At 40.9% G+C, this 26002-nt stretch overlaps 1 protein-coding gene across 1 annotated transcript in view; it reads right to left on the bottom strand.

Moving 5' to 3' along the window:
- Positions 1 to 24767, bottom strand: part of ddhd1a (DDHD domain containing 1a) — a 35111-nt gene extending 10344 nt beyond the window's left edge. The window contains exons 1-5 of the mRNA XM_055230981.1: positions 23820 to 24767; positions 22504 to 22750; positions 15805 to 15981; positions 6009 to 6137; positions 3260 to 3407 (exon numbers count right to left, since the gene is read on the bottom strand). Of these exons, the coding sequence (XP_055086956.1) occupies positions 3260 to 3407; positions 6009 to 6137; positions 15805 to 15981; positions 22504 to 22750; positions 23820 to 24329 (1211 nt within the window). The 5' untranslated portion in view covers positions 24330 to 24767. The remainder of the gene's footprint in view (positions 1 to 3259; positions 3408 to 6008; positions 6138 to 15804; positions 15982 to 22503; positions 22751 to 23819) is intronic.
- Between the last annotated feature and the right edge of the window lie 1235 nt (positions 24768 to 26002).

Here is a 26002-nt window from a genome sequence, read left to right as displayed (position 1 = left end):
GCAATACTTGGCTACCTTGGATTTTTCGATAGCTCACCATCTACTGGCAGTGTGGGAAAGAACAAATGAAAAAAGCAAAAACTAGCTATTTAAGCAATGCGAGGCATGCTAATTCAAGCATGCAGCTGCTGTGAACCCAATTAGATGGTAGAAATATGGCAAAACAAATCTAGTTAGAAATACAGGTCCCCTTACCCAGTTTTTATGCCCACAATTTATACCTGTGACACAACAACTGGGGAAATATTGAAAAAGTGATTTCTGAGGCTCAAAGTAGAGGACCTCATAAACAAGCATGAATGAAGCTAAATACAGCACCAGGTATGTTTTGATGATGGAACAACGTTATAACATTACAATAAGAGAGAAAATGTCAAGTGTGCAGAGTATGTGTCTGTGAATGTAGACACATGTTTGCATGAGAATGTCAGCAGACCAGTAGCACATTAAATCCAGTTCAGGGCGTATAGCAGCACACAGGCTGTCTCTCAGACTAGCTGTCAGGAGCAGAGCGATGACTGGTTCATTTGTGCTCAGTGATGCAGCAGCTTCAGCCATGCAGCAAAAGCCCCATTAGCTGCACTGCTGCATTTTGTAAAGTATGTGAAGCACAGGGCTGCATACACTAAGAGAAGAGAGAAGGCTGGGCTGGGACAGGGAGGAGGAGAGGAGCTTTTAGGAATGTGCTCTGAGGACAGGACCAGCAAAACACTGCACATTTGGACAAACTACATGGGGGGGGAATACAGCTTTTAAAGACAAACTACAGCATTTACTGGTACATAGGAATGCATTAGGATGTCAAAAGTATCGAAAATACTAACACTAGTATCAAAAGCAAATACTCATTTGAGCATGTTTTGATACTAAAAAGTCACATTCACAGAACAAAATTAACCTTTCTTTAATAGCTTTAGAATGCTCTTGAGATGTATCAGAACAACTACTATATTAAGAAATAGACTTGATACTCAAAACTGATTCAGATGCCACAATGATAATAAAAACACTCTTTCTTGTGACATCTTCAACATTAAATTGTAGTACTTTCTTGTACATTACTCCTTATATCTGCGTAATACCAGTCATCCAAGCAAGTTCAATAATGTTCCATGGGTGTATACCGTATTTTTGATAAGTTGCATGAGCCAAAAAAGTTCAAATTTTTGGGCAAATTTATTTTACAAAATCTAAGACCAAGAACAGACATTTTATCTTTAAAGGCAAGTTATAATAATAAAATAGAGAACAACAGGCTGAACAACAGTACAGCACACTAATGTAACCCATTTATATTTGTTCAGCTACATGAAACAGACAGGGAACAGAATACATGTCTGGTATGATAATGTACGATATTAACAGTTAATCAGATAACTAAAGGATAAAAAACAAGCAACAAGTTTACTCTTGATCTCACTAAAATCACTAAATCCATTGAATTCTTCATCATTAGTGTTGCATCTGAACAACTCCGCCAACTCCCGAAGTAGATAAAGCGCTGCTTCCACTTCCACTGGTACAAAAGTTTAGACTGCCCTCGCGCGGTTATCAGTGTGGCAATAATGAAGATGTGAAATTATATATTTTAATTATTTCACAAATAAGTCGCATCTGAGTAAGTCACACCCCCGCCCAAACTATGAAAAAAAGTGCGAATTATAGTCCAGAAAATATGGTACTCTTATACTTGTTTTGATACAGCTCAAGATCATCCTGAAGCTATTCAGGAAAGGTTCATTTCTGCCATGTTAATATTACTTTTTTAGTATCAATACTGGCTCAAATTTCTACTCTAGTTTTAGTATCAATTACTGATTTTTTATTTTTCGGACAACCCTATTAGAAGGTTCAAATATTTCAAACACTAAACTAATTCCTAACTGTATTACGGATGCGTTAAGTCTGTGGTAAGTTTGAATGAGCCATTCAGAGCATGTAGCTGATCCCTGGGTGATCTGTTGCCTTAGCAGGGCCTTGGTGGCTGTCACTAATCTGAAGGGAGGCAGCCGGCAGCAGCTTGACTCGACTGTGCTGAGCCGGGCTAAGCTTTGTTGTTGGGCCTTTGTCAGAGAGAGCGGTGTGTGGAGCGAGCAGTGGCTGTAGTAGTAACAGGTCATGACACAGCACATGTTTACATGGAGTCTACACACCAAGCAGGAGAGCATATTAGTGTATTTGCTCTGTGCTGACACTACATTGCTCATGTGAGATAGATAACACAGCTGGAAGCACAGGGATGACCTATAAAATGTATTTCTGGTAGGGCTGTGCAATATGCAGATAAATATGTTCAGCGCAATACAAGCATTCATTTTGTAATAAAAAGAATGGAATTAAATTTTTTTTTTTACAAATTGCTCTCAGAGTAATTCCACATTTTTAATCCTAATATTATTTTACATTTAACAGTAGTACATACAGGGTGATTTGTTTTGTTATATTTGATTAAAACAGCTTTAACTATATAAATATAGCAATTAACCCTGCCAGCAAGATGAATTGAGTTCACAAACTCTTGAGGATCCATCTCATTAAACTCTGACTGAAGCGTTTGCTCATGACAGGTCCTGCTCCACCAGTGGTATAGAGCCTGACCAGTCACAGGGCATCATGTGGTGTGGAAGCCAGCACAAAACGAACCGAAACAAACACGGCAACGCCGACAAATGTACTTCAGCCTATTTTAGCAGAAATCCGGAGCATTTAGTTTGGTGAAAAACATGAAGAGGGAAGCACTTTGTACATTTATGGATGGGTAAGACATGTCTGCTTTTCTCTAATCTGGATTTAACAAAGTCAGACAGCTACACATATTCTGGTGAGAATCAAGTTTGACCCTGGTCAAAACATACATACAGTTGTATTTTGCATCATTCAGAATTGTTTTATTGTGGTCTTTCCCTCTAAGCTGCATGAATTTCTCTGTTTCAATTTTCACGGATTGTGGCGTCACAGGTAAAAGTCCGGAGGTCTTCTACGCCGTTTTAAGATCATCAACACCAGACTTGTTATGAGCATTTCTGTTGTTAACTCACGTTCATTACAACTACATGCTTATTTTAGCATGCCGACCACACTACTTTATGGCTAGCTTTTGTTTTTTTCCATGGTAATTTTTACTGCTGTCAGTAGACGGTGAGCTAACACAAAATCAGACTGATTGGAATAACGGAGGATTTTAATACATACAAATTGCCATTAGTTTTGTAACAAGCCAAGGCACTCTTATACATACCATTCCCACTCCCTCACTCACATTGCAGTGTTTTTGATAATCCGTCCCTGATCCATCTTCTGTCCGATCCCGTGCACCACAAACACGATGTGGGTGGTCTGAGGGGGCCTGTCCTCTGGAGAAGAGTCCTCCACGAAGCCCCGGTGCAGCCGTGTACCACTGCTGGAGGCTAAAACACACAACACAAGTGCAAATTTTACTTCCTGGTTAGAAATCATGACATCATACTCAGGAATTCATCTTTAATGCACCACACGAAGAATCATTTGTTTTACATTTTAAATTTCACAAAGTCTAATAGACTACATTAACATTATTATAGAGAGCAATATTAGGAAAAAACAAGCACATTTTAAGCACAATTCAAACAGGAGCTTTGAGAGAAGACTGAAATCTGAACTGCTAATCAAATGCAACAATAAAATGCTTTTTCAACATGTTTGTATTCATCTAAACTACAAGTCTAGCAGGTTTTTTGCATTGTTTACTAGGTAATACCCACTGACTGGATATCGAGTTATCTGCATCGAAAAGTAAACATTGCCTTTATAATAGGTCTACGGTGAAAGCAAAAGTTTTAATTTTGCCTTATTTTTTACACATTTTTCTTACAAATATGTGTTGGTTTTCAGATGCTAGAATGTGATGATGTCATATCCCTGATTTGGGGGCAAGAGCCAGTTTTACCAATTAATTACATTGTATTTTGTCATGAAATATCCAAAAGCTTAATTCAGAAAAGTTGAACCTGATCATTTCTGAGTGACTCAGTATGGATTTTTAGCTGCTCCCATCTGGATTACATATTGTAGGGCCTTTAGAATGTTGTCATGTAATCTGAAACCCAGCAATATATATATTTTTTTCTGGACTTTCAGATTTTGATATACAAATACTACTTTTGTGCATTGTGTTGGGCTGCAGCTAACTGTTATTTTAGTAGTTGACTAGTTATAGAAGATTTTTCCGATTTGTCAATTTTTTGAATAAATTTTTAACCAAATAAAAGTTGGTTGAAAATGATGAATGCTTCTAAATATTTACAAATAAAGTGTATTAATGTTCATTCTTTTTTGACATTTAATAATGCCAGAGTCTGTATAGTCCAAATAAATGTTACAATTATCAAAATACAACAACTACTACTGCAGCCCTAGCAGTCTGACTACAGGTTCTTTTTTAGTAGCTGTTGTCTGGTCTGCCTCTGGTCTGGGCCATGTGCCGTGTGGCAGGAGATTTAGGCTGTGGAGCATTTGTGTGTGTGGAGATTTGAGAGCTCCAGTGCCAGCTTGGCTCTAATCTACTTCCATCAAATAGCGTATCCTACATGACCCCGTTTTTAAGTAAACATCTACTCGCACACTGGGGATTGGCGATATATTGGTTCCCAGTATTGATTGATTTTGTCGCTGTGTCATTCCCAGATTATCTTTGATGCATCAGATGTGTCATTTTGAACAGACCAATGAGTAAAAGTGGAAATAGAAGAGCATTTTATCGTTATATATGTTTATACTTAAGCATGTAACAAATTTCAGATCACAGATTAGTGCATTTTATAATTTTTTTGTGAATCGTTTATGATCTTTATTTCAACTTCAACAAGATAGATTTACTATGGACCTTGCTATTGATTTTAAAAGTGAAATAACGATATCGGCAAATACCGGATATCGGCCACCGCAGCTGGCCAAACGTGGGATATCGGGATTGGCTCAAAAAAATAAATAAATAAATGCAAAAATAAATAAATAAAATCCATATCGGCTCATCCCTTTTGCTGACACGGTATGAATGAGAACAAGCCCTTCACACATGATTTATTAGTTGCTATACATTTGGACGTATAAAGTGTAAAATGGGTTTGATTATAATAATAAGGATGTGCCCACTTCATTCGCTAACATCCCTGCTCATCTCAAACCCTTATTCCATTAGGGCAAGTGCACACCTGGAGCCTGTCCAAACTCCTTTGGACATGACAAACCGCTGCCAATACTTCAAGCTAGCATGCTAAAACTGCAGAAGGGATCACACGGTACTGGATTTTTATTAAAGGAAGAGTTTTGCCCCCGTACAGATATATTAAAATAGTAAAAGCAAATGAGACAGATATCTACTGTCTGTGTCTAATTATAGAGCATTTTCTTTGCTGCAATAACATGATCCGTTCACTAAAATACTCAAACATGCATGGGTGATATCTAAAATCCCTTCAGGCATGTTTTTGGTGAGGGAACATAGAGTGTATACATAAATGGACATAGCTAACTTGCTGTTCCAAAAAGGAAGTGAGCATGGGTTCACTTCCGGGTCCATCGACAACTTCTTTTAACTTTACATTGGAAAACTGCCGCCTCTCTCTCTGTAATTGCTCGTCATTTTGGTCTTAAAATGTTCGTATTAGCCCACTCTACATGACCCTGGGTTTTTTATTTCAGTATTGTTTTCTGTAAATGAAGACATAAACACAAATAACAGACAAATCAAACTTCTTTCCTTAAGGTTGCTCCTGCTTGTGTTAGCAACAGGTTTGATTGGCAGAGTTGCTAAGCGAAAAAAGGGCAGTTACCTTCAACAGCTTTGCTCCCGATTGGTACTTTCATTGCTATGATACTCACGCTCAGAATTCTAAAAATGATTCAGTTAAACACTGTGGGTGACGTCTTTATACAATTTATGTGACAGAACAACATTTTAACATGGTACATAGCTAAAAATAAAAAGCATAATGCCCCCTCTTGAACAATGAGCTGTTTTGCATACACACCTTTGGAGAAGCCCAGTTTCTGAGTGACCGTTCGCGCAATCTTGGAGGTGGTTGCGTCGCTGTAGAGGTAGACTTCTTCCACGCTGTGCCAGTCCACGTGGGTCCGACTCAGCTTCAGATGGTGGATGGCTAAGGACAGCAATGAGAAGGCTAACAATTAATACAAAAATATCAAAACAAAGTGGTGGAAGGATACTACTTCAATTGTACTAAGCAGGAGGCAGTGTGGTCAAACAGCCCAATCAAGTGCAGCGTGGGGCATTGATTTGCAGGGGCTCAGAATGGAAACACACGACAACACAAGAAATGAAGAAAAACACAAGATCCACCATCAGGATTTCGGCTCTTCCTTGTCCAAGTCATATGGCGGCCATCTTTGGTTCCAAATCAGGGACCAGGGCAAGTAAGAGCAGAGCTATGGCTACAGAAGGCACTCAGGAAGCTGTTGATTCGGTCGCTGCAGCAACAAGAACATGCTAGCAAATTTTCAACACTATTTAGCTAGTAAAAGGAAGAACTTTACACTTTATTTTGAGCATTTAATTAAAGTGCATATGACAGGTTAGTCTACTAAAACTTGTTAACATGATTAGATTTATGATTTTACTAAATATCTTATTTTTTCTAGTGCTGTGGAGGACGTTTATAATTTTATTTCCTGGTTGGCCATGTTCTATAACTGTTACCTAACAATTATAATGTTAACAAGGGCCAAAACCTGTCAGATTTGTATAATAATTTTGATTAGCCTAATGTACTAAACTAAACTAAATGTCTTCCTGTTAAATTGTTTATCCTATGTCCTATAAATATGCTGTATGTACCGACACTGACCAAACCAAGCAATAATTTTAAAAACATGAAACCCTGTCATATGGTCTTTAATACATTTTGAGTATTTAATTCTGTGGATTGAACCAATTTGGCAAGGTGTAATGTAAAAAAAAAAAAAAAAAGTTAAAATGTGAAGAACTGTACTTTTGGAGAATCAGAAAAAGTAAAATAATGGACAGGATACTAGATTCTGCTTACCACTGGCTGAGAGAATATCAAATATCAGCTTATGAGACCATGCGAAAAGGTTGTACAAGGACACTGGGTGAAAAGTAGGGAGATGGGAAGGAGAGGGGAGGGGGGGGGGGGGGGGTAGAGCGTGTTGATCCCATCTTTGTGCTGAGAGAGACTGGCACTGGACCAAGTGAGCTGTTTGCTGAATAATTTCCAACTTGGAACTATTTAAAAGCTCTGCCAATTTGTGCAAACTGCAGTTTTATTGTTGTCTATTCATAAACATGTATTTTCACGTTTGGTTGGCCTTGCCCCACAGGTGTGCCGACTCATGAGTTGGGACTGTGGAGAGGCAAGCCCGCTCCAAGCAACGGCGCTCAGCAGTGACCACCCAACCTGCAGCTCCAGAATTAAATTTCTCATAGACTTTCCAAAAAAAAATGAATATTGAAAGTTTGAAAGTTGGTTAACCTCAACACTGCCTTTGGACTCTTAATATACGAAAAGTCTATGAGAAAAATGAATGGAAAATTGACTTCAAGAACCTGAGCAGGCTGTCACTGTTGAGCTCCACAAACGCACCTGTGATCAAATACCTGCTTTCATTTTTACCTATTTGTTGGCTAAAATATTACACAGTGGGGCTTTAAACATCAGATAGGTTGAATAGTGGACATGTCTTCAAGCATATTCACCTCACACAGGTAGTCACTAGTTGGAGTGTGTTGATGCTATAGACCTAAACATGAGGTCTAGCAATAACTTGAAATAAGTTGAATGACTAAAATGGCTGACCTCTGCTGTAGATGCTGTCGTTTTTGGAATAGGCATTAGTTTTTCATTCCACACACGGTTCCATCTTTGACCTACATATTCAAAAAGCTGCTGTTATGTAATAAGCGTCAAAGATTAGTTCTCACGGGGGCTGAGCTACTTCCTGGAGAGGGTCAGTAGGACTCTCAGAACAGGGACAGGCATGGACATGTGAGGGGTCATCTGCAGCCGCTCTGCTATAGGACCACAATGGCTCCTCTGTCCGGCTCCTCCGTCCAGATCTAAGCCGCCACTCATCCCTCAATACAGCACTTTGTCCTGGCTCTACGGTGACGAGTGGGAGGGAGGTTCATCAAACAGACAATCATTCTGCCAGTGGGACGGATACAGGGGAGCAGGATGGACCGGCTGAGTTAGCGGGTCAAGTACGGTGGCTCAGGGAGATCAAACTCTAGGCATGTTTTGGGCAGTTGTGAGAGAATGGGCAGCGTAAAATATCACACCTTTATCAATAGTGTAATCAGTATCTATTCTGTTCTAACAGATTCTTTTTTCAGACCAAGGTTGGTTTGTTTTCATACCTGACAGGTTCAACTTCTCTTTCGCGGCTTTCTTCAGAGTGGTCACTGGGGCTGTAGCCAACTAAGGAAATTGTTGGTCGACTAAAGACATGTCCTGACGATTGATTAGCAGATTTAAAAGGTAGCGTGGCAAAAGATCTTAAAACTATTACGTATCTCCATGTATCTGACCCACACTGCACTCACAAGACTACACCTGCACACGAGTTCTATTTAAGTAGGAAAAAAAAAAAAATGGAAGCAATGCATTTCTATAAAGACAGAGTAAACTTGGGAATTATGAGTTTAATCTGCCTTTTTACACATAAATATAAAAAAATACCGGCTTTTCCATGTAAATAAGACACCACTGACCAATTAATTGCCCAATCGACACTAAAGGCGTACAGCCCCAGTGGTCACATGATGTCGCTGTGATGAATCTGGTCGGCTGGTTTACACAGGGTTTGGTGACGTCTTCAGAGGCAGAACAACGTCACCATCGACAGTACGACTTCTTCAGTATCCCAGGTGTGCGAGAGTAACAAAGCCCCCCTCGTCCCAGTTTATAGTCTTGTGGGCACATTTCCTTATTTCAATTGCCTCTTTAATAGTGATGATGTTTGTTTTCTGTTCCTCGGTCCATAATGTGGTTCTTTCAGCTGTTCTTTTTGTTGCTCTCAGCAGATGGCGCTGTCAAAACCTGTGTAAATCAGCTGACCAGACCACTCTGAGGAAGACTGCAAGGGAGAAGCTGAAATTGTCAGGTATGAAAGCAAACGCAAAACAAACTCTGGTCTGAAAAAAGAATCTGGTAGACAAAATTACCACATGACCAAATTAACCTTTTCTAAAAATTTTACATTGAAAAGACAGAAGATGAAAGGGGCTATCCACCGAAAAAGTACAACAATTAGAGGCAATTTATCACTAATATGCATTTATTCTGGTCCGCTGAGTAAAAAAGTTTGGTCTTGATACAAAGTCTATCGCAATCATAAAAAAGTAAATGTACTTTTTAATTTTTTATTTTTTTTTAAGTAAGCTGCAATTGGTGATTGACCAATTATCATAATTTTTTCCTATATAGTTTTCCCAAAAATGACAAAATAAGACTATAACCATAACATTTTAAAACATGTTTCCAGCTAACTTTTTAACTTTTCATAACTAATTTGAAATTTAATGGGGTTGCCAGTTATGAATACCATATTAACGGTTTCTGCAGCAGGTCCCAAATTGCTTTAGTTTCCAAGTAGCTGAATAAACGTGCAGTTTGAGATGGAATGAGTGTGATTGGCTAAATATTCTAGATAATCAAGTTTTGTTTTTTGATCAAAATCAGAAACAACAGTCACTACACTTTCTGAGGTCTTTGAATCAAGTTGGGAGAAAAGAAGTAAACATTTTCTTGAGACAAAGAAAGCAACAGCCGCCGTACCGTCCTCTGGTAGAAGAGCTAGTGGCTAGGCTCTGTTATCGGTGCAAGATAAAAGTCAAGTCCAAATACAACAGAGCCACTGCAAACAGAGCCTAGGACTAGCACTACGGACTAGCCTAGTACAGAAAAGGAAATCAGGTTCCACACAGAGCTAGCATCTAGAGGAAGAGGGAGTAAGCTAACAGGACTAAAGCTAAAGAAATAAAAAGCAGAAATGTATTACCTTGGCAGCGTTTGCGTTTGAGACCTGCCGTTCTAGCTCGGGTCTGATATCCGCTCCATTTGAACAGAAAGGGGAGGTAAAACGCGGGCAAGTGGGAGAGAACTGACAACCAACAGAGAGTGAGTAATGGTGACCCCGGCGATGCAAGCCAATAGACACACACACACACACGCATATATACAGCACAGAGCTGGTCAGGTAGTGCTGCTGTCAGGGTGCCCCGCTCAGCACATTCACGAGGCAGCCCCAGTCAGCCCGCGCAGCACTGCTACTTGGCATACGGCTCAAAGACTAGCACCACGTAATTAAATAGAAGGGAGAGCTGCATTGCAGGTCTGGCTAGCATGCTATAGGAGAAAATAACTAGTTCATAATCTCAGCTATGTTATCCTTATTTTAATGCAATTGTGTAAAATAATGAATATGTGTTTGTGATTATAAGTAGTGCAGGAGTGTATTACGGCAGGTGCTGTCCTCAAAATATGATAGATAAAAGCATTCTTTGTTCAGTTGTGAATGTATAGATAAAAAACAGCTATTACTTTTAAATGATGAACAGAAAGTAAACAATACATTTTAAAACAAAACATTGCTCTTCTAGTCCTGCAAAACAAAGTTTCTATTTCATTCCTTCTGACTGCCAGAGGATGGTACTTTGCATGTGGATATCTACATGTGTGTGCATAGGTCTCTGGCAGTCATCCGGAACTCATAGAACTTTAGTTACACACATAACTCTCCTAATTGCTTTTCTTGTTTAAAGGCTCAATAAATATCCATAAGTTAATAATGTCATACTTAGCCCAAACATTAACGAGATTACATCATTTCATTCTCTCAATTCCTGGGACCATCTGTGTGTAAAGCCCTCCCTCGCAGCACTTATTTGTTTCTCAAATCAGCATCTCCTCTTGTGCGTGTGTGTCTGTCACTTACGAGGCTCTCACGCACCCCCACACACGCACGCACACACACACCCGCACGCACGCACACACACACACGCACACACACATCTGACTTGCAAAGCTCAGCAGAGATACGGCACGCTGAGCTAAGTGCACATGGAGCTAGTTTCCTGGACAGGCTATCAATACACTCCTGATGGACTTTAATAGGGACACATGATTTATGAAGCAATGTATGTGGCTCTAATCACATTCATCTGTGTGGAGGCCAAATGTCGGGTTGATGACTCGTTGACAAATCTGAAAAATGTGACTTTATGCTTTTTTTCTTTTTATATATTTTTATCCATCCATTTTCTTCCGCTTATCTGGGGCCGAGTATATTTAAAATGTAAAGTGAAGTAGTTATTGCCATGAATGTTCCATGGTATGGCATTGGTATGGCAAGAATGATCCATCTCCATGGAGACGAGTAATGCCACGCCATGGAACAATCCAGACAAAGCAAATATCTCCCTATGGAGAAAAGAACGTCAGCCACAAAAGTTACATGGTGCACCTTTAATTTCATGCTTGAAATCCACCTCATATAAATTGCATCTTAGTATAATTTTAAGACTGACCTGTTTAGTAAGGTAAACAGCAACTGCAAGGTAGGACAAACGTTTTTTTTTTGGAAGGGTTCTTTGCAGCTAATGTCTTCAACATTCCCTAGGGGCGTAAGGCTAACTGCAGGCACTGCTCTTTCTGAACCTCCCTTACTCAATTTAGACTTTAATCTTTGTTTTACACAATCTGACCATAACAAACTGACGTAGCTGGAACTACTACTGGTGAGCTCATTTTGTGCTGTTAAACAAGTCCCTCTCAAATAATATTACAGTCACAAGCTAGCTAGCATTAGCCAACTGTTCAGTTAGGTGAAAATTTAACACCTAAATGGGTCCATGAACAGTTGCATTGATCAGAGGCTCCTACAATGTGACTTTCACTTGAGTTTTAAGACTTAAATCAAAACTGGCTGTGTTTGCTAATGTGGGTATTGTGTCGCCATGGTAACTGCTGATCATTCTGCTACAAACATGCATGCAGTACACCCCAGTGTGATGTCACTGCAAAGTATCAATTAAAGATATTTTTATTTTGCATATATATGCACATATTGTCAAACAACTATTGTGCTATTGTGTAGACAATATATCTCCCACCTCTACACTGCCAGTGCTGATGAAACATGAACTTTGTGTTGTTCTTACAGTCATGTTATGGCAGCAAAAGCATGTGCTTATCCTACAGGCTAGGTACTTTACTAACCTTTACACTCTCTACGAAGAGAAGAGATTCAGCTCAAGAGGGGGTGGAGAGATAAGTACATTCTGTATTAATCAATAGTTATGGACTTCAAATTCTACTTATAGCTTATGCACTCTTAATGGTTAGCACATGAGACCAAGCAGAGACTTACGAATACTAAGCCACAAAAATGATTTAAATAAGTCTAACATTGACGTAGGTGTGTGCGTCTGTGTTATTCTATTGTAAAGATGATTCAAATCTGGTCAGGCCGCAATGTAGTTCAACTAGCCCTGGGAATAGTTTTAATACTACTTAGTATACTGGCACCTCAACCAAGAGATCAGTATTTTTTCACACTTATGAAGTGTTCATGATGTAAAACTGAAAAGTAAAGGGACATATTTTAGGTGAGTAAAAAGGAAATAATAAGTTTTCAGTTTTTCAGATATTACTTTATAATATTTTTTTAAATTAATTTTATAATGACACTTTAATTGGCCTTAATAAAGCATGAACCAAGAATTCATTATGAAGAAATAGTTTGTTAAGGATCAGTCAGACTCCTAACCCCAACTCCATAATGAAGCTCAACAGCGGCAGCTCACCCCCCAATTTCAGAAGTAAATTTCTCATGTACTTTTCTCATAGACTTTGCGAAAAAAAAAAAAAAAAAAGTTTGAAAGCTTGCTCAGGGCTAATCAGCTCTGTGTTAACTAATAACCACAAGACCTATAATTTTATTTAATTAACCCTGCTTCTGAACCTTTATAAACTGCTAAGTTACGTTAAAACATTTTGCTGAATTTTGCATTTTAAACATGCTTTCTGGACTGAAAACTACCACGTTAAGGACATTAGTTAGCACGTAGCTGCTTAACCTCTGTGATAAATTTTATGAAAAGTCTATGGGAAAAATGAATGGAAACCAGAGCCAGAGCGGACGTAGAAGTGGAGTTCCATTAAGTAGTTACTTAGCCAAAATAGTTCATTGTGAATTAAGTCTATGAAACCAATTAAAGTAGTAGTTATTATTAAATAGTGCGGCTTTTCTCAAACCATATTGTTAAATCCTTTCAAAGTGGCATAACCTTGACTAGAATTATGCCATATATTGTCTACAAGATCTATATATATATATATAGATATATATTCTGAAAATATGTAAAATTAAGATGTTGAGAGATATAAAGGGTTAAAGGGCCCATATTACGCTATTTTCTGATCTATGTTATAATGTTGTTTCCTCATCACAGACACACCTGTTTATCATGTTTCATTCACACATGTTCAACACACAAACCCTGCATATTTAGGGTGAGTTCTTCTCTCAAACGGAAAACACTCTGTTCCACCTTATGATGTCATGTGGTGATAAAGGAAGGGCTCCATTTTGTTTTCACTAGAATTATTTGGATAATTTCAGACCTGGAATTGCCCATCTCTTCTGAACTAAATGTAAAGGTAGCTGCTAACTTGAAAACTACCATTTTGTGACATCACAAGGTGCAAAAGACCATTTTGAGCTTTGGAGATAATAAAGGATTAATCAAACATGTTTTTAGTGAGCTGACAACATTATAACATGGTTTAAAGCTCACAAGAGTCAATTTTGCATAATAGGACTTTTAAATGGTACAGCTTTTTTCATACCATATTGTTAAACCATCTCAAAGTGGCATAACCTTGACTAGTAATACGCTATATATTGTCTATAAGATCTTTTAATATGCTAAATTAAGATGTAGAGCAGTGGTTCTTAACCTTGTTGGAGGTACTGAACCCCACTGGTTTCATATGCACATTCACCGAACCCTAGTTTATTGAAAATTATTTTATATACGAAAATATATTTATAATATATTTTGATCAACGAAAAATAAGAAAATATATTGCAAATATATTGTATTTTAATATTCCAAGATCACAATAATCTTTCAATTTAAACTACAATAAAAAAGCACTAACACAAATAAAATACACTTCAATTAAATACTTAAAATTTATTTTCCCAAGCCACGCAGAGCCGCAGTATAAGGATGAAAGAGCCGCAGATTGCCAACCCCTGCGCTAATGAAAATTTACTGCAAATCAGTGTGACTTCTGCTGTTGCGTTTGAGAGACCAGGTCAGAAACGCGTGGCTTCACCTTGGCAAGTGCCACTCTCATGTCATTGTCACAGCAAAGTCTTTTCCTTTTCTTAGTTTTTATGTCGTTTTATGTTTTTATGCCGTTTAAATGGCTCATTTAAGTTGGGCAGGTACTTCGATAGACACATCAAAGGCTGCATTTGTTGAATTGGGCCAACGTCTGGAGACGCTCGCAGTCCGCTAATCATATGAGTCGGGTGTGTGTCTTGATCTCCGCCGAACCCCTGAGACTGACTCACCGAAACCCTAGGGTTTGATCGAACCCAGGTTAAGAACCACTGATGTAGAGTAATATGGTCTATGATGACAAATCTGCACAATTTCAGATATCAATGTTTAAATGTTATAATTTTGTCAATACTGCTAAGCGCTGACCATTACAGCTATAAAAGTATGTGTTATTCCACAGTGTACATTACTTTTATTGAGCGTGAATGAACCTCTTGACTTGAATTGCTAATTAGTGCTCAGCTTTGGTATCACAGTCTAAACATTTGTGCAGCACCTTCCCCGTCACCATCTCCGTGTCTGTTTTCATTCACACGCCCACGACATGAATCAGTGCTGACTTTGGCTGCCTTAAGGATCTACTGAATAAACCACGATCAAAGCTACGCACGCGAGCTAGCTAACAGAGCCTGCAAAAACTATGGAACAAACTGCACCTGTGAAAAACAAAGCACTCATCCTCATGAATCAATACTAAACCACTCAAATGGAGTCTTATGGCATTACTGTCCTTCCGTTAGCATCCGTTAGCATCTTAATAGATTTCTAATAGCCAGATCAGAGTTCTGTGTTCTTCGTTTTAGCTCGACCAAGGAGAAAATGAAGACTTTAATGAATGCATCAACTTTGGAACTTTGACCCCAAATAGTGGACAAAGTAGAAATACTATAGTATACCAGGGTGATGATATTGTAATTAAATTAAATATTAGCTTAGCTTATTGTAGCTTATATTACTTAATTAAAACCTCCACAAATGTCTGAAATACATGAGACTGTACTGACTGCACCAGATCATTTTCCATGTGTGACAGTATATTTGGCTTTGCCCAAGCACAGATATATTGTAAAACCAGCTTTTAGGATCAAAATTAATTATAAAGCATTTTATTCTCTGAGAAACAGGAAGCGTGCTGTTAGCATGCTAGTTGTTGTTAGTAGTACTGTTAGTATCTGAAAGTTGTAAAAAGTGTTCATTGCTTCAATTCATTGCTGTGAATAAATAGGCTGCTTGGAATACTTTAGGAAAGTGAGATATAACTTTGGACAGATGCAAACATTTTAAAATGAACTAGTTCTGTTTTTATGTTTTTAAAACAGTAAAAATCAGGTACAGTGCATTTAATTTACAAAATAAGATCAGTAATCTGGCTGTGAGAAATCTGTCATTACCAATATAAAATATTCGCATTGTAACCATAGTGTAATTCTTACCATCTTTGCGGTCGACTGTGCTGACCACTAGATCCGTCTCCAGCGTATCCTGCACCTGCTGCCCCCTAAAGTGCCGGAGATGCTCGTGCTCGATCAGGTCACTTTCCTCTTCGTCCAGAGGGAGCCACGAGCCATCGATGAACCACTGCCCCCTCATTACAGGGATGTGGTCTTGTTCTGGACAGGAGAGGACCAGATACACACGTCAATACACTTAACAATGCAATCTCCACATCCATGTAGTTGATAAAAAGGGATTTCAGTCAGTTTGTGAAGGAAAACAACCACGCAGCAACACAATGTAACAGACATTATACGCAAATAAGAGTCAACTGATGGTGATGTTTAAGTTAAGTTGTGAATAGCTAAGAAGACAAAAGGGTTTATGTGTTATTATATCAACATTGTAATAGCTATGCCTAGCAGACCTTTTTCCAATACAAATCAGTTAGAAGTGGATTTTCATTGAGAGAGGATGTGGACAGGAGCAATTACACTGAGAAGTACAATTTCCCCAAACACAGGGCATATTGTTTTGTCATAAACACAACATGCATTATTTGTAGTTGCAACGGTAGCAAAGGCTCACAGAAACAAACCTTTAGGAACAAGTGATTTGTAAAGATGCTTTAGCCTTTGAAATGGAAGTAGTCTAGGTGGGCTTGTGGGGCCAGGCTGCACCAGACATGAGACATGAGCTTACAAAAGACACTGAAAAAACATTTTTTTAAGAATTCACCAGACTGTGTGCATTCACTTTACACATGAAATATTATGATTTTAGTTTAATTTGGTTTAAACAGTGCGGAAAGGAGGTAAGATTTGAACGTAATCGTAATAGTACAAACTGTATCATCCAGCCTATGATGATACATGTGCAGTAAGTAACATTAGCAGCAAGAGTAGTAAAGCCATCTCCACTTCATTAAACCTCTTCATTCCCACAGGACCGGTTCTGCGTTACATTGAGGCCACTTCTGATTACAGTCCAAGCTCGAGTTAATTTCAAATGAGCTCCTTCTCCTGTGAAGAAAATGTGGCATGCAGAACTGGCTCTGAATGTATTATTAAAGGTCATATATTATACAAAATTGACACTTCTGAGCTTTTAGCCACGTTAGAATGTTGTTAACTCATCATAAACATACCTGGAGTTGTGTTTTGTTACATTCACAGACTTTAGAGTAATCTTTTTTTATTAGTCTGTCTACATCTCAGCTCAAAATGCTCTGATGCACCCTGTGATGTCACGAAGAAGTAGTTTTCAAGTTAACAGCTACATTTTACCTTTTGTTTAGTAGAGACAGAAAATTCCAGGGCTGAAATTATCCAAATGATTCTAGTGAAGGTGTATGGAGTTTTAAAACACAGTGGAGTGCTTCCTGTATTACTGCATGACATCACAAGGTGGAAACATGTGAAAACAAAACACAACTCCGGGTATGTTGTTGATGAAGAAACAACATTATAACGTAGATCAGAAAATAACTAAGTGGGTTAGCCATTTGTGACTGGCAACCAACTAAGAGAGCACATTATCCAGGCCGCTGTGTGACAGTGACAAGCCCAGAGAGGCTGAGGGGAGACGGGGCAGGAATACTTAACAGGTCTGCCTTGGCTGGAGGTTATTCACTCATCTGATAGTGTGCTGGCAGCTGCTCTCCACAGATAACTCTGTTCTTGACTTGATAAGTTTCATGTGACCTTTTAACAATAACAGGGTGGTTTAGCTTGTTTCTAATCTAATCGTTCAGAACACGCGACGCTAGCTTGAACTCAACCCTTGCTCTGAGAATGCCATCAGACTTCAAAAGCAGTTCTAAGCAGAAAAAAAAAATGCATACGGAAGACTTTCCTGAAAATGACTTGACTGAAAATTACACCAAGTAGATGAATATACAGGATAATTAAGAGTTTTTGTGGCACGATTTTTGGGGGAATAAACATGGTAATTTCAAGATTAAGACTTAAACTATTTGAGCTAAGGACAAAAAAGTCTTAATAAGACTAGCTTCAAAAACATTCTGTCAATATGTTTTAGAGAGGATGATTACGGTGGCCTCAAAGTGTCAAATTCCAAAATTTTGTTCATAACTGTTTGGCAGTGTGTTATTCAGCAGAGGCTTGTCGTCCTGGTGTACGCTTGTTCAAGTTCTGGTTTAGTCCCAGTTTTGATGTGTGTGCAAATGTTTTTCACAACAACAGAGTTTTCTGTCACGCTAACGCTAACAACTATGTATGTCCAATTCCTGGTTCTCGGGACAATAAAATGCTTTATAATTAGATGCAGACAGTACACAGCTGACTTGTACAAAGACCTTCATTCTGTCTTCTTTTATACATTGACAGCTTTGGTTCTTGTATGGACTGGGACAGGGCACATGTCATTGGATCGGAAACAACATGTTCAAACAGGGATCAGGGAGGCGACTGAAATCAGAAAACGGGCCATGGACAGCATCAACTGTAACAACGACGTGTTCCTCCTTTCACCCACCTGCGGACCATCCTCCAGAGACCACCAGAGGGAGGCGTGGTCAGTCTGAGTAACCTGCCAGGTCTGTCAGGCTGACCACGCCTCCAGGAAGTAACAACAGCTGATATGTCACCACCAAGACCAGAGACAGTTCTGAAGATGTCTCGCAGCTGCACCTGTACTGTTGTATATCGAGTTATAGTTATAGTCACTATTAGAAATGACCAGTTTCAACATTTGTGAATTTCCCTCCCATATATTTTTTTACTTAAATGCAATGTAAATCAATAGGACAATCTGGCTGGTGCCCACATCACAATCTAGAATCTGAAAACAACCAAGAGCAAATCATTATCCTCCTTCCTCTGGTAACATTGAAAACTGGGGTTTCTATACAGGTCACTCACTGTTAAACTCCAAGCCCTTTCACACAGGTCACTATGGCGATTCAATCTATTTCTTCTCTGGGCTCTTCCTGGAAAGAGCCATGAATTAGTTAGCACGGATCAGCTGAGGCTGGCTGAATGGGCCCTGTGATGGCCAGGTCCCAAACCACTGGTCAGGGAGATGGGAGCCACAGCTAACAGCAGATAATGCATTTAAGGTAAGATACAGATCAATGTATGTCAATGAAGAGAGCATGAGACGTCCTTGGGATGTCATTTTGGAAAAGTAGACAAATGGTGATACTGAAAATTACACAGTAACCACAGTAACTAAATCAAATAAATGAATAAAATGGAAATATACTGGTCTGTATCGAAACATGCATCCTTCCTTTAATGAATGTATAGTTTTAAAAGAGAAATTACAGAAAACAATGGCGGAATATTTAAGCTGATGTTTTTTAAATTATATTATTAATTGTTTCATCCATCCATCCATCCATTTTCTTCCGCTTATCCGGGGCCGGGTCGCGGGGGCAGCAGTCTAAGCAGGGACTCCCAGACTTCCCTCACCCCGGACACGTCCTCCAGCTCCTCCGGTGGGACCCCAAGGCGTTCCCAGGCCAGCCGAGAGACATAGTCCCTCCAGCGTGTCCTGGGTCTTCCCCGGGGCCTCCTCCCGGTGGGACATGCCCAGAACACCTCCCTAGGGAGGCGTCCAGGAGGCATCCTGAGCAGATGCCCGAGCCACCTCAGCTGGTTCCTCTCAACGTGTAGGAGCAGCGGCTCTACTCCGAGCTCCTCCCGTGTGACCAAGCTCCTCACCCTATCCCTAAGGGTGCGCCCGGCCACTCTGCGGAGGAAACCCATTTCAGCCGCTTGTATCCGCGATCTTGTCCTTTCGGTCATTACCCAAAGCTCATGACCATAGGTGAGGGTAGGAACGTAGATTGACCGGTAAATCGAGAGCTTCGCCTTCCGGCTCAGCTCCTTCTTTACCACAACGGACCGATACAGCGACCGCATCACTGCAGACGCTGCACCGATCCGCCTGTCAATCTCACGCTCCATCCTTCCCTCACTCGTGAACAAGACCCCGAGATACTTGAACTCCTCCACTTGGGGCAGAGACTCACCACCCACCCGGAGAGAGCAAACCACCTTTTTCCGGTCGAGAACCATGGCCTCGGATTTGGAGGAGCTGATTCTCATCCCAGCCGCTTCACACTCGGCTGCAAACCGCCCCAGTGCCTGCTGCAGGTCCTGGCTCGAAGAAGCCATCAGGACAACATCATCTGCAAACAGCAGAGATGAAATCCTGTAGTTCCCAAACCAGGCCCCCTCCGGCCCCTGGCTGCGCCTAGAAATTCTGTCCATAAATATAATGAACAGAACCGGTGACAAAGGGCAGCCCTGGCGGAGTCCAACATGCACTGGGAACAGGTCTGACTTACTGCCGGCAATGCGAACACAGCTCCTGCTCCGGTCATACAGGGACCGGACAGCCCTTTGCAAAGAGCCCCGGACCCCATACTCCCAGAGCACCCCCCAAAGGACACCACGAGGGACACGGTCGAATGCCTTCTCCAGATCCACAAAACACATGTGGACTGGTTGGGCATACTCCCATGAGCCCTCGAGGACCCGATGGAGAGTATAGAGCTGGTCCAGTGTTCCACGACCAGGACGAAAACCACACTGCTCCTCCTGAATCCGAGGTTCGACTATCGGTCGGATTCTCCTCTCCAGCACCCTGGAATAGACCTTACCGGGAAGGCTGAGGAGTGTGATTCCCCTGTAATTGGAACACACCCTCCGGTCCCCCTTCTTATACAGAGGGACCACCACCCCGGTCTGCCATTCCACAGGTACTGTCCCCGACCGCCACGCGATGTTGCAGAGACGTGTCAGCCAAGACAGTCCCACAACATCCAGAGACTTGAGGTACTCAGGACGGATCTCATCCACCCCCGGAGCCTTGCCACCGAGGAGCTTGCCAACCACCTCAGTGACTTCAGCCAGGGTGATGGACGAGTCCGCCCCTGGGTCCCCAGTTTCTGCTTCCTCCTCGGAAGACGTGACAGTGGGATTGAGGAGATCCTCAAAGTATTCCTTCCACCGCCCGACAACATCCCCAGTCGAGGTCAGCAGCTCTCCACCCGCACTGTAAACAGTGTTGGTGAAGCACTGCTTTCCCCTCCTGAGGCGTCGGACGGTTTGCCAGAATCTCTTTGAGGCCGTCCGATAGTCCTCCTCCATGGCCTCCCTGAACTCCTCCCAACCCCGAGTTTTTGCCTCTGCGACTGCCCGAGCCGCGGCACGCTTGGCCCGCCGGTACTCATCAGCTGCCTCAGGAGTCCCACGAGCCAACAAGGCTCGATAGGACTCCTTCTTCAGCTTGACGGCATCCCTTACTTCCGGTGTCCACCACCGGGTTCGGGGATTGCCGCCGCGACAAGCACCACAGACCTTACGACCACAGCTACGAGCAGCCGCATCAACAATAGAGGTGGAGAACATGGCCCACTCGGAGTCCATGTCTCCAACCTCCCCCGGGATCAGGGAGAAGCTCTCCCGGAGGTGGGAGTTGAAGACCCCCCTGACAGAGGGCTCCGCCAGACGTTCCCAGCAGACCCTCACAATGCGCTTGGGCCTGCCAGGTCTGTCCGGCTTCCTCCTCCGCCAGCGGATCCAACTCACCACCAGGTGGTGATCAGTTGACAGCTCAGCCCCTCTCTTCACCCGAGTGTCCAAGACACGCGGTCGGAGGTCAGATGACACGACAACAAAGTCGATCATCGACCTCCGACCTAGAGTGTCAATTTTATTTGATTTTTATTTTTTACTTTTTCAATATCTCCAAAATCCCTCAGCCCGGCTTGCCACCGTGGGGAGCAGGGCCTTCAGCCGCTCTGCTCCCCAGCTCTGGAACTCTCTCCCCCCTGACCTCCGCAATACTGACACACTCTCACACTTCAAATCCAAACTTAAAACCCACTTGTTCAGACTGGCATATTCTTTATAATCCACACCTGCCCTGTCCTTTTTCAATGTTTTTTATCTGAATGCTTTTAACTGTATGTTCATAAATGTTGATTTTAACTGTCTGTATATGTATATATATTGTATGTAAGGTGACCTTGAGTGCCCAGAAAGGCGCCCTATAAATAAAATGTATTATTATTATTATTAATATTGCCAACCCATGTCTCACAATTTAGTTTGGTAATTTTTTTTGAGTATCCCGATAACAATATTCAGATAATAGTAAGTCCAACAGAAATGTGTTAGAAGAAGTCTAAGTATTAAAAGGCGTTGAAAAAAAGTAAAAGTATTTTAAAAAGTAAAAGTATTAGTTGGGGTTTAAGTATCAGACAAATATGAAAAAACTGTAAATTTACCAACAAAGTTGCAGAATTATCACTTATTTAGGCATTGACAACACAAGTTTTTTTCCATTTGACAATGGCATTTGAGCAAAGAGTGAAATTTGATCTGCTTATTTAACCAAAGAATGACATGTTTATAGAGTGATATACACCGTTTTTAAACACATAAACCACTACCGGACTGGTTCGGCTTTCAAACTGTGGCTCTGTTTTCTGGATTTACCTAATTTAGAGTTAATTTTGTGCACATTTTAGTCTTCCTTTGGATCATTCCTGGTTTAGAACTACAGTAGAAATGATCCACTGTTAGGCCTGGTTTAAGCCTAGATTAGACATGTAATAGTCCTGTTATTGATTTAGATCTAGTAGTACTCGGAAATCTTTTCTTTGGTGTCACTTGGTGTGAGAACTTTGAGGGATCTATACCATATGAATGGACAGTACTCACGTTTCCAGTAGACCGGGTAGCACTCTCTGACGGTAATATCGACCTCATAGAGCCCCCCTCTCACGCACACAGGCTCCACGGGCACCACAAGCCCGTCCAGGTCCCTGTGGTTGGGGGACAGGGTGGAGGCATCCATGGACTCCCGTGGAGACTGCATCATGCTGGGCTTGGAGTCAGCTGGGCTGGCCTCATTCAGCCCCTTGCTCTCCATGCCGTTTCCAGGCGACTCCTTGTCTCCATTGTTCAGCTGGAGAAGAGAAATGCATATGTTTTAGTGTTGTGCTTCCAATGATTATTGACTTGCAATTGAAATCCCAGACTCAAAATATCAAGTAGTGAAATTGCAGAAGTATGGCGATTACATACTGGCGTTGTCACTTTACTAAAATGTTAATCTCAATTTTCAACACAAGGAATAGACTCTATACTCAATATTGATTCCGATACCACAATGACTGTAATCCCTCAGTCACGCAGGTATTTTTCATAGTAATCCATTGGCATATATTAGTTTATGTGGTCTTATACTTGTTCTGATCCAAGCCAACTCTAAAGCTATTCAGGAAATTTTGATTTCTGTCCTGTGAATGTGGCTTTTTAATATTAATACCTCCTCAGAGAAGCATCTAGTTTCAAGTTTTAGTATCGATTAGTATCTGATTTTCGATACTTCTGACAACCCTAATACATACATACATTTTTTCTGCTGCATGACCGGGATTCAGAAGAACTGGGTCTTGAACTGAGACTCAAGATCCAGGGACAAAAGAGATCGGACCAAGATAATAATATTGACATTGATAATGCAGTTAATTTATAATGGTGATCTTTAATTGTGACCATTTCAAAAGCAAAATAACATCAGTTCATTTTCAATCTATACTGCCAAAAGTAAACTACAGTGTAGTGTTTAATCAGGCTGTTTTCTTTTTTTTTTTTTTTTTATAATATGAATCTGCTCACACTAGAGTAATATTAATCTTTTTGACATTGTGAAAGAATCGCAAACAGAGTCAGACCACCCCAATACCCTTCTTAAAAAAACTGAATATGAATGGATTCAGAATAATGAACAATGCTGCCTTAGAAAATGAGAATTTCAAAGAAAAAATAGTAAAATTTAAACTTTCTTTTCTTCCCATTCCTTTTCAAGCTTAAATAAGTAAAAATATGTGAAATGTGCATTAAGTGTAATCATCTCGAATAAAATAATTGTTGATTGTAATTCGAAGAAGGTGGGGTCAAATGTAGAAAAAGTAAAAAGTGAGTAGAGCTTCCAGATGTGTAATATTGTGGCAGGTTCTTCCCTCTCTAACCTGGTTGTCTGAGGTCCTTGGGTTCAGCTCGCAGTACTTTCTATACACCAGCTCTATCTTCAGCGAGTCGTGTCCTAGGAAGGGCTTCCAGGTCTTCTTGTCCTCCTTGTAGAACCAGCGCACCTCCTCCGGGCCGAGCTCCGTCACCACGTCGTGAAAGCGGTGTCTGGAGCTGTTGGAGCGGGACCTCTTCCTCCTGCCCTCGTACAGCGGCGCGGCGCAGTTCCCCTCGCTGTCGCTCGACTCCTGGGACCCCCCCTGGAGAAAACCCGGCGGGGATCCCAACTCCAACAGCAGCTGCTCCTCGCTGGACCCCAGACCCAGTAGATGCTCGTCCAGACCCGCTTGGACGGAGGACATGCCCGCCTTCACGGTCTCGTCAACCGGACTCATCCCGGCGGGGCAGTAGGAGAACACGTCCCCCGCTAAAGTCCAGTCCTGGTTGTTATTGGTGCCGCTTAGATCCACGGCAGAACCTATTTTACTACTCGGAATATTGAACGTGCTCATAACTAACTCATAACTAGCATCGGTACGCTAGCTCATCGTCTGACGGTCCTGTAAAACTACCCGAATTAAACGCTTGACAGCTCCCGTTTCCATGTCCCCATCGTGACTCCTCTACATCCCCCGTTAGCCGCGTTAGCTCGTTAGCCGCCGTTAGCATTCGCAGCCTACAGAAGCCGGCTGGATGCTAGTTAGCTCATAGCCTCTGCAGCAGCGTTACCCCAGGAAAAACCTGTTCACCTTTCCCATTCCGCGTTAAAACACAATCACTCAGTTAAAATAAAACCATTTCTTCTGGGTAAAAAGCCACGGTAGTCCGATAAAGTGGGTTCAACGTAGGTCAACATAGTTCCCAGCTTTTTGAATTGGAATTGGACATAAACGGTAGTCAAAACAAATCAGTTGGAGAGTGGACGCCGGAGTAGAGTGCGTACGTGTGCGCAGATGACAGCTGACGCAGAGATCACAAGATTCGGTCGGGGGCGCGCACGCAGGAAGGACACGAACGTGACGCAGAGGCGGAGGGTGGGAATGCGCGCTTCACACACAAGATGGCGACAAAGACTAGTTTATGTTTGTGTAAGGAGTTCGTGAGGGTGCAGTAGCTTCTTGAGGGGAGCGAAGACGTTATGAAGATGGAGAACTGTCACATTCATAAATACCCTATATTTTTCAAATTATTATGGAGCTTAAATGATCAAAAAACAAATATAAAACATAAACATTTCAGTCAAAATAGCCTCTACAGTGATTGATACATTTAATTGTCTATCTGGAAGAAACACAATTAAAGATGCTTACTTTGCGCAAATAAATCAAATAAATAAATAAATAAATAAATGTGACTGTCCTCTTACATGCAACATTTTGATTATTATTTTCTATTATATTTTCTCCAAAATATATAATATTTAGTCAATTCTGGGTCATTTTGGTGAAATTGCCTTTGTTCTGATGTCTCCAAATTAAAATAATCACCATTATTGAACCCTCAGTAGTATATACACAAGTTTGGGGTCTTTGTAAAGGTAACGCCCCATAGTTTTACCCACAGGTGTCAGAATCACTGTAAGTCTGCTAAGCATTTATACACTTTGGAACACACATCAGAAATTATTTTTCTCATCATCGCCTACATTTTTTTTTTTGTGTGAAAATGAAGGTGTAGAAAACTGCAGTAGGTAGCTAAGGGACAAAAGTACACTATACCTCAACTGAAAATATCATTGACCACTCACATTTCAAATTTGAGTTCAGTATCTATAAAAATGAGATTTTTACACTCATTTTATCATTAGTAAATGCAGGCGTTTTATGGAGGGACTTTTGATACATCCAAATTGGAGACATTTGGAGAACGTTTGGGAAAAAAATGCAATATATTTTGAATGCTTCAACCCACAGACATCAATGAGGGTTCTACTGAATGCTTACACTTAGAAGAAACTTTATCTGCACATGTAGCTGAACCACATGGATCGCCTTTATTACAGACCATACGGGACAAAGTTTGTACCATATATACAATTTTGCAAGTTTCTGATTGTTGCAGGCCCTGGTCTACAGAGGTGCAAAAGGGTACATTGTAACTTCAGTTAAAATTATTTGCACCCTCATTTCACCCTAAAATTCACCCACTTAATAAGCACATTATGTTTGCACCCTTTGAAACTCGA

The sequence above is a fragment of the Periophthalmus magnuspinnatus genome, chromosome 22 (genome assembly GCF_009829125.3).
Source record: "Periophthalmus magnuspinnatus isolate fPerMag1 chromosome 22, fPerMag1.2.pri, whole genome shotgun sequence".
NCBI classification, from domain to species: Eukaryota; Metazoa; Chordata; class Actinopteri; order Gobiiformes; family Gobiidae; genus Periophthalmus; species Periophthalmus magnuspinnatus.
The sequence above is the reverse complement of the archived record's forward strand: the minus strand, read 5'-3'. Positions and strand labels throughout refer to the sequence as shown.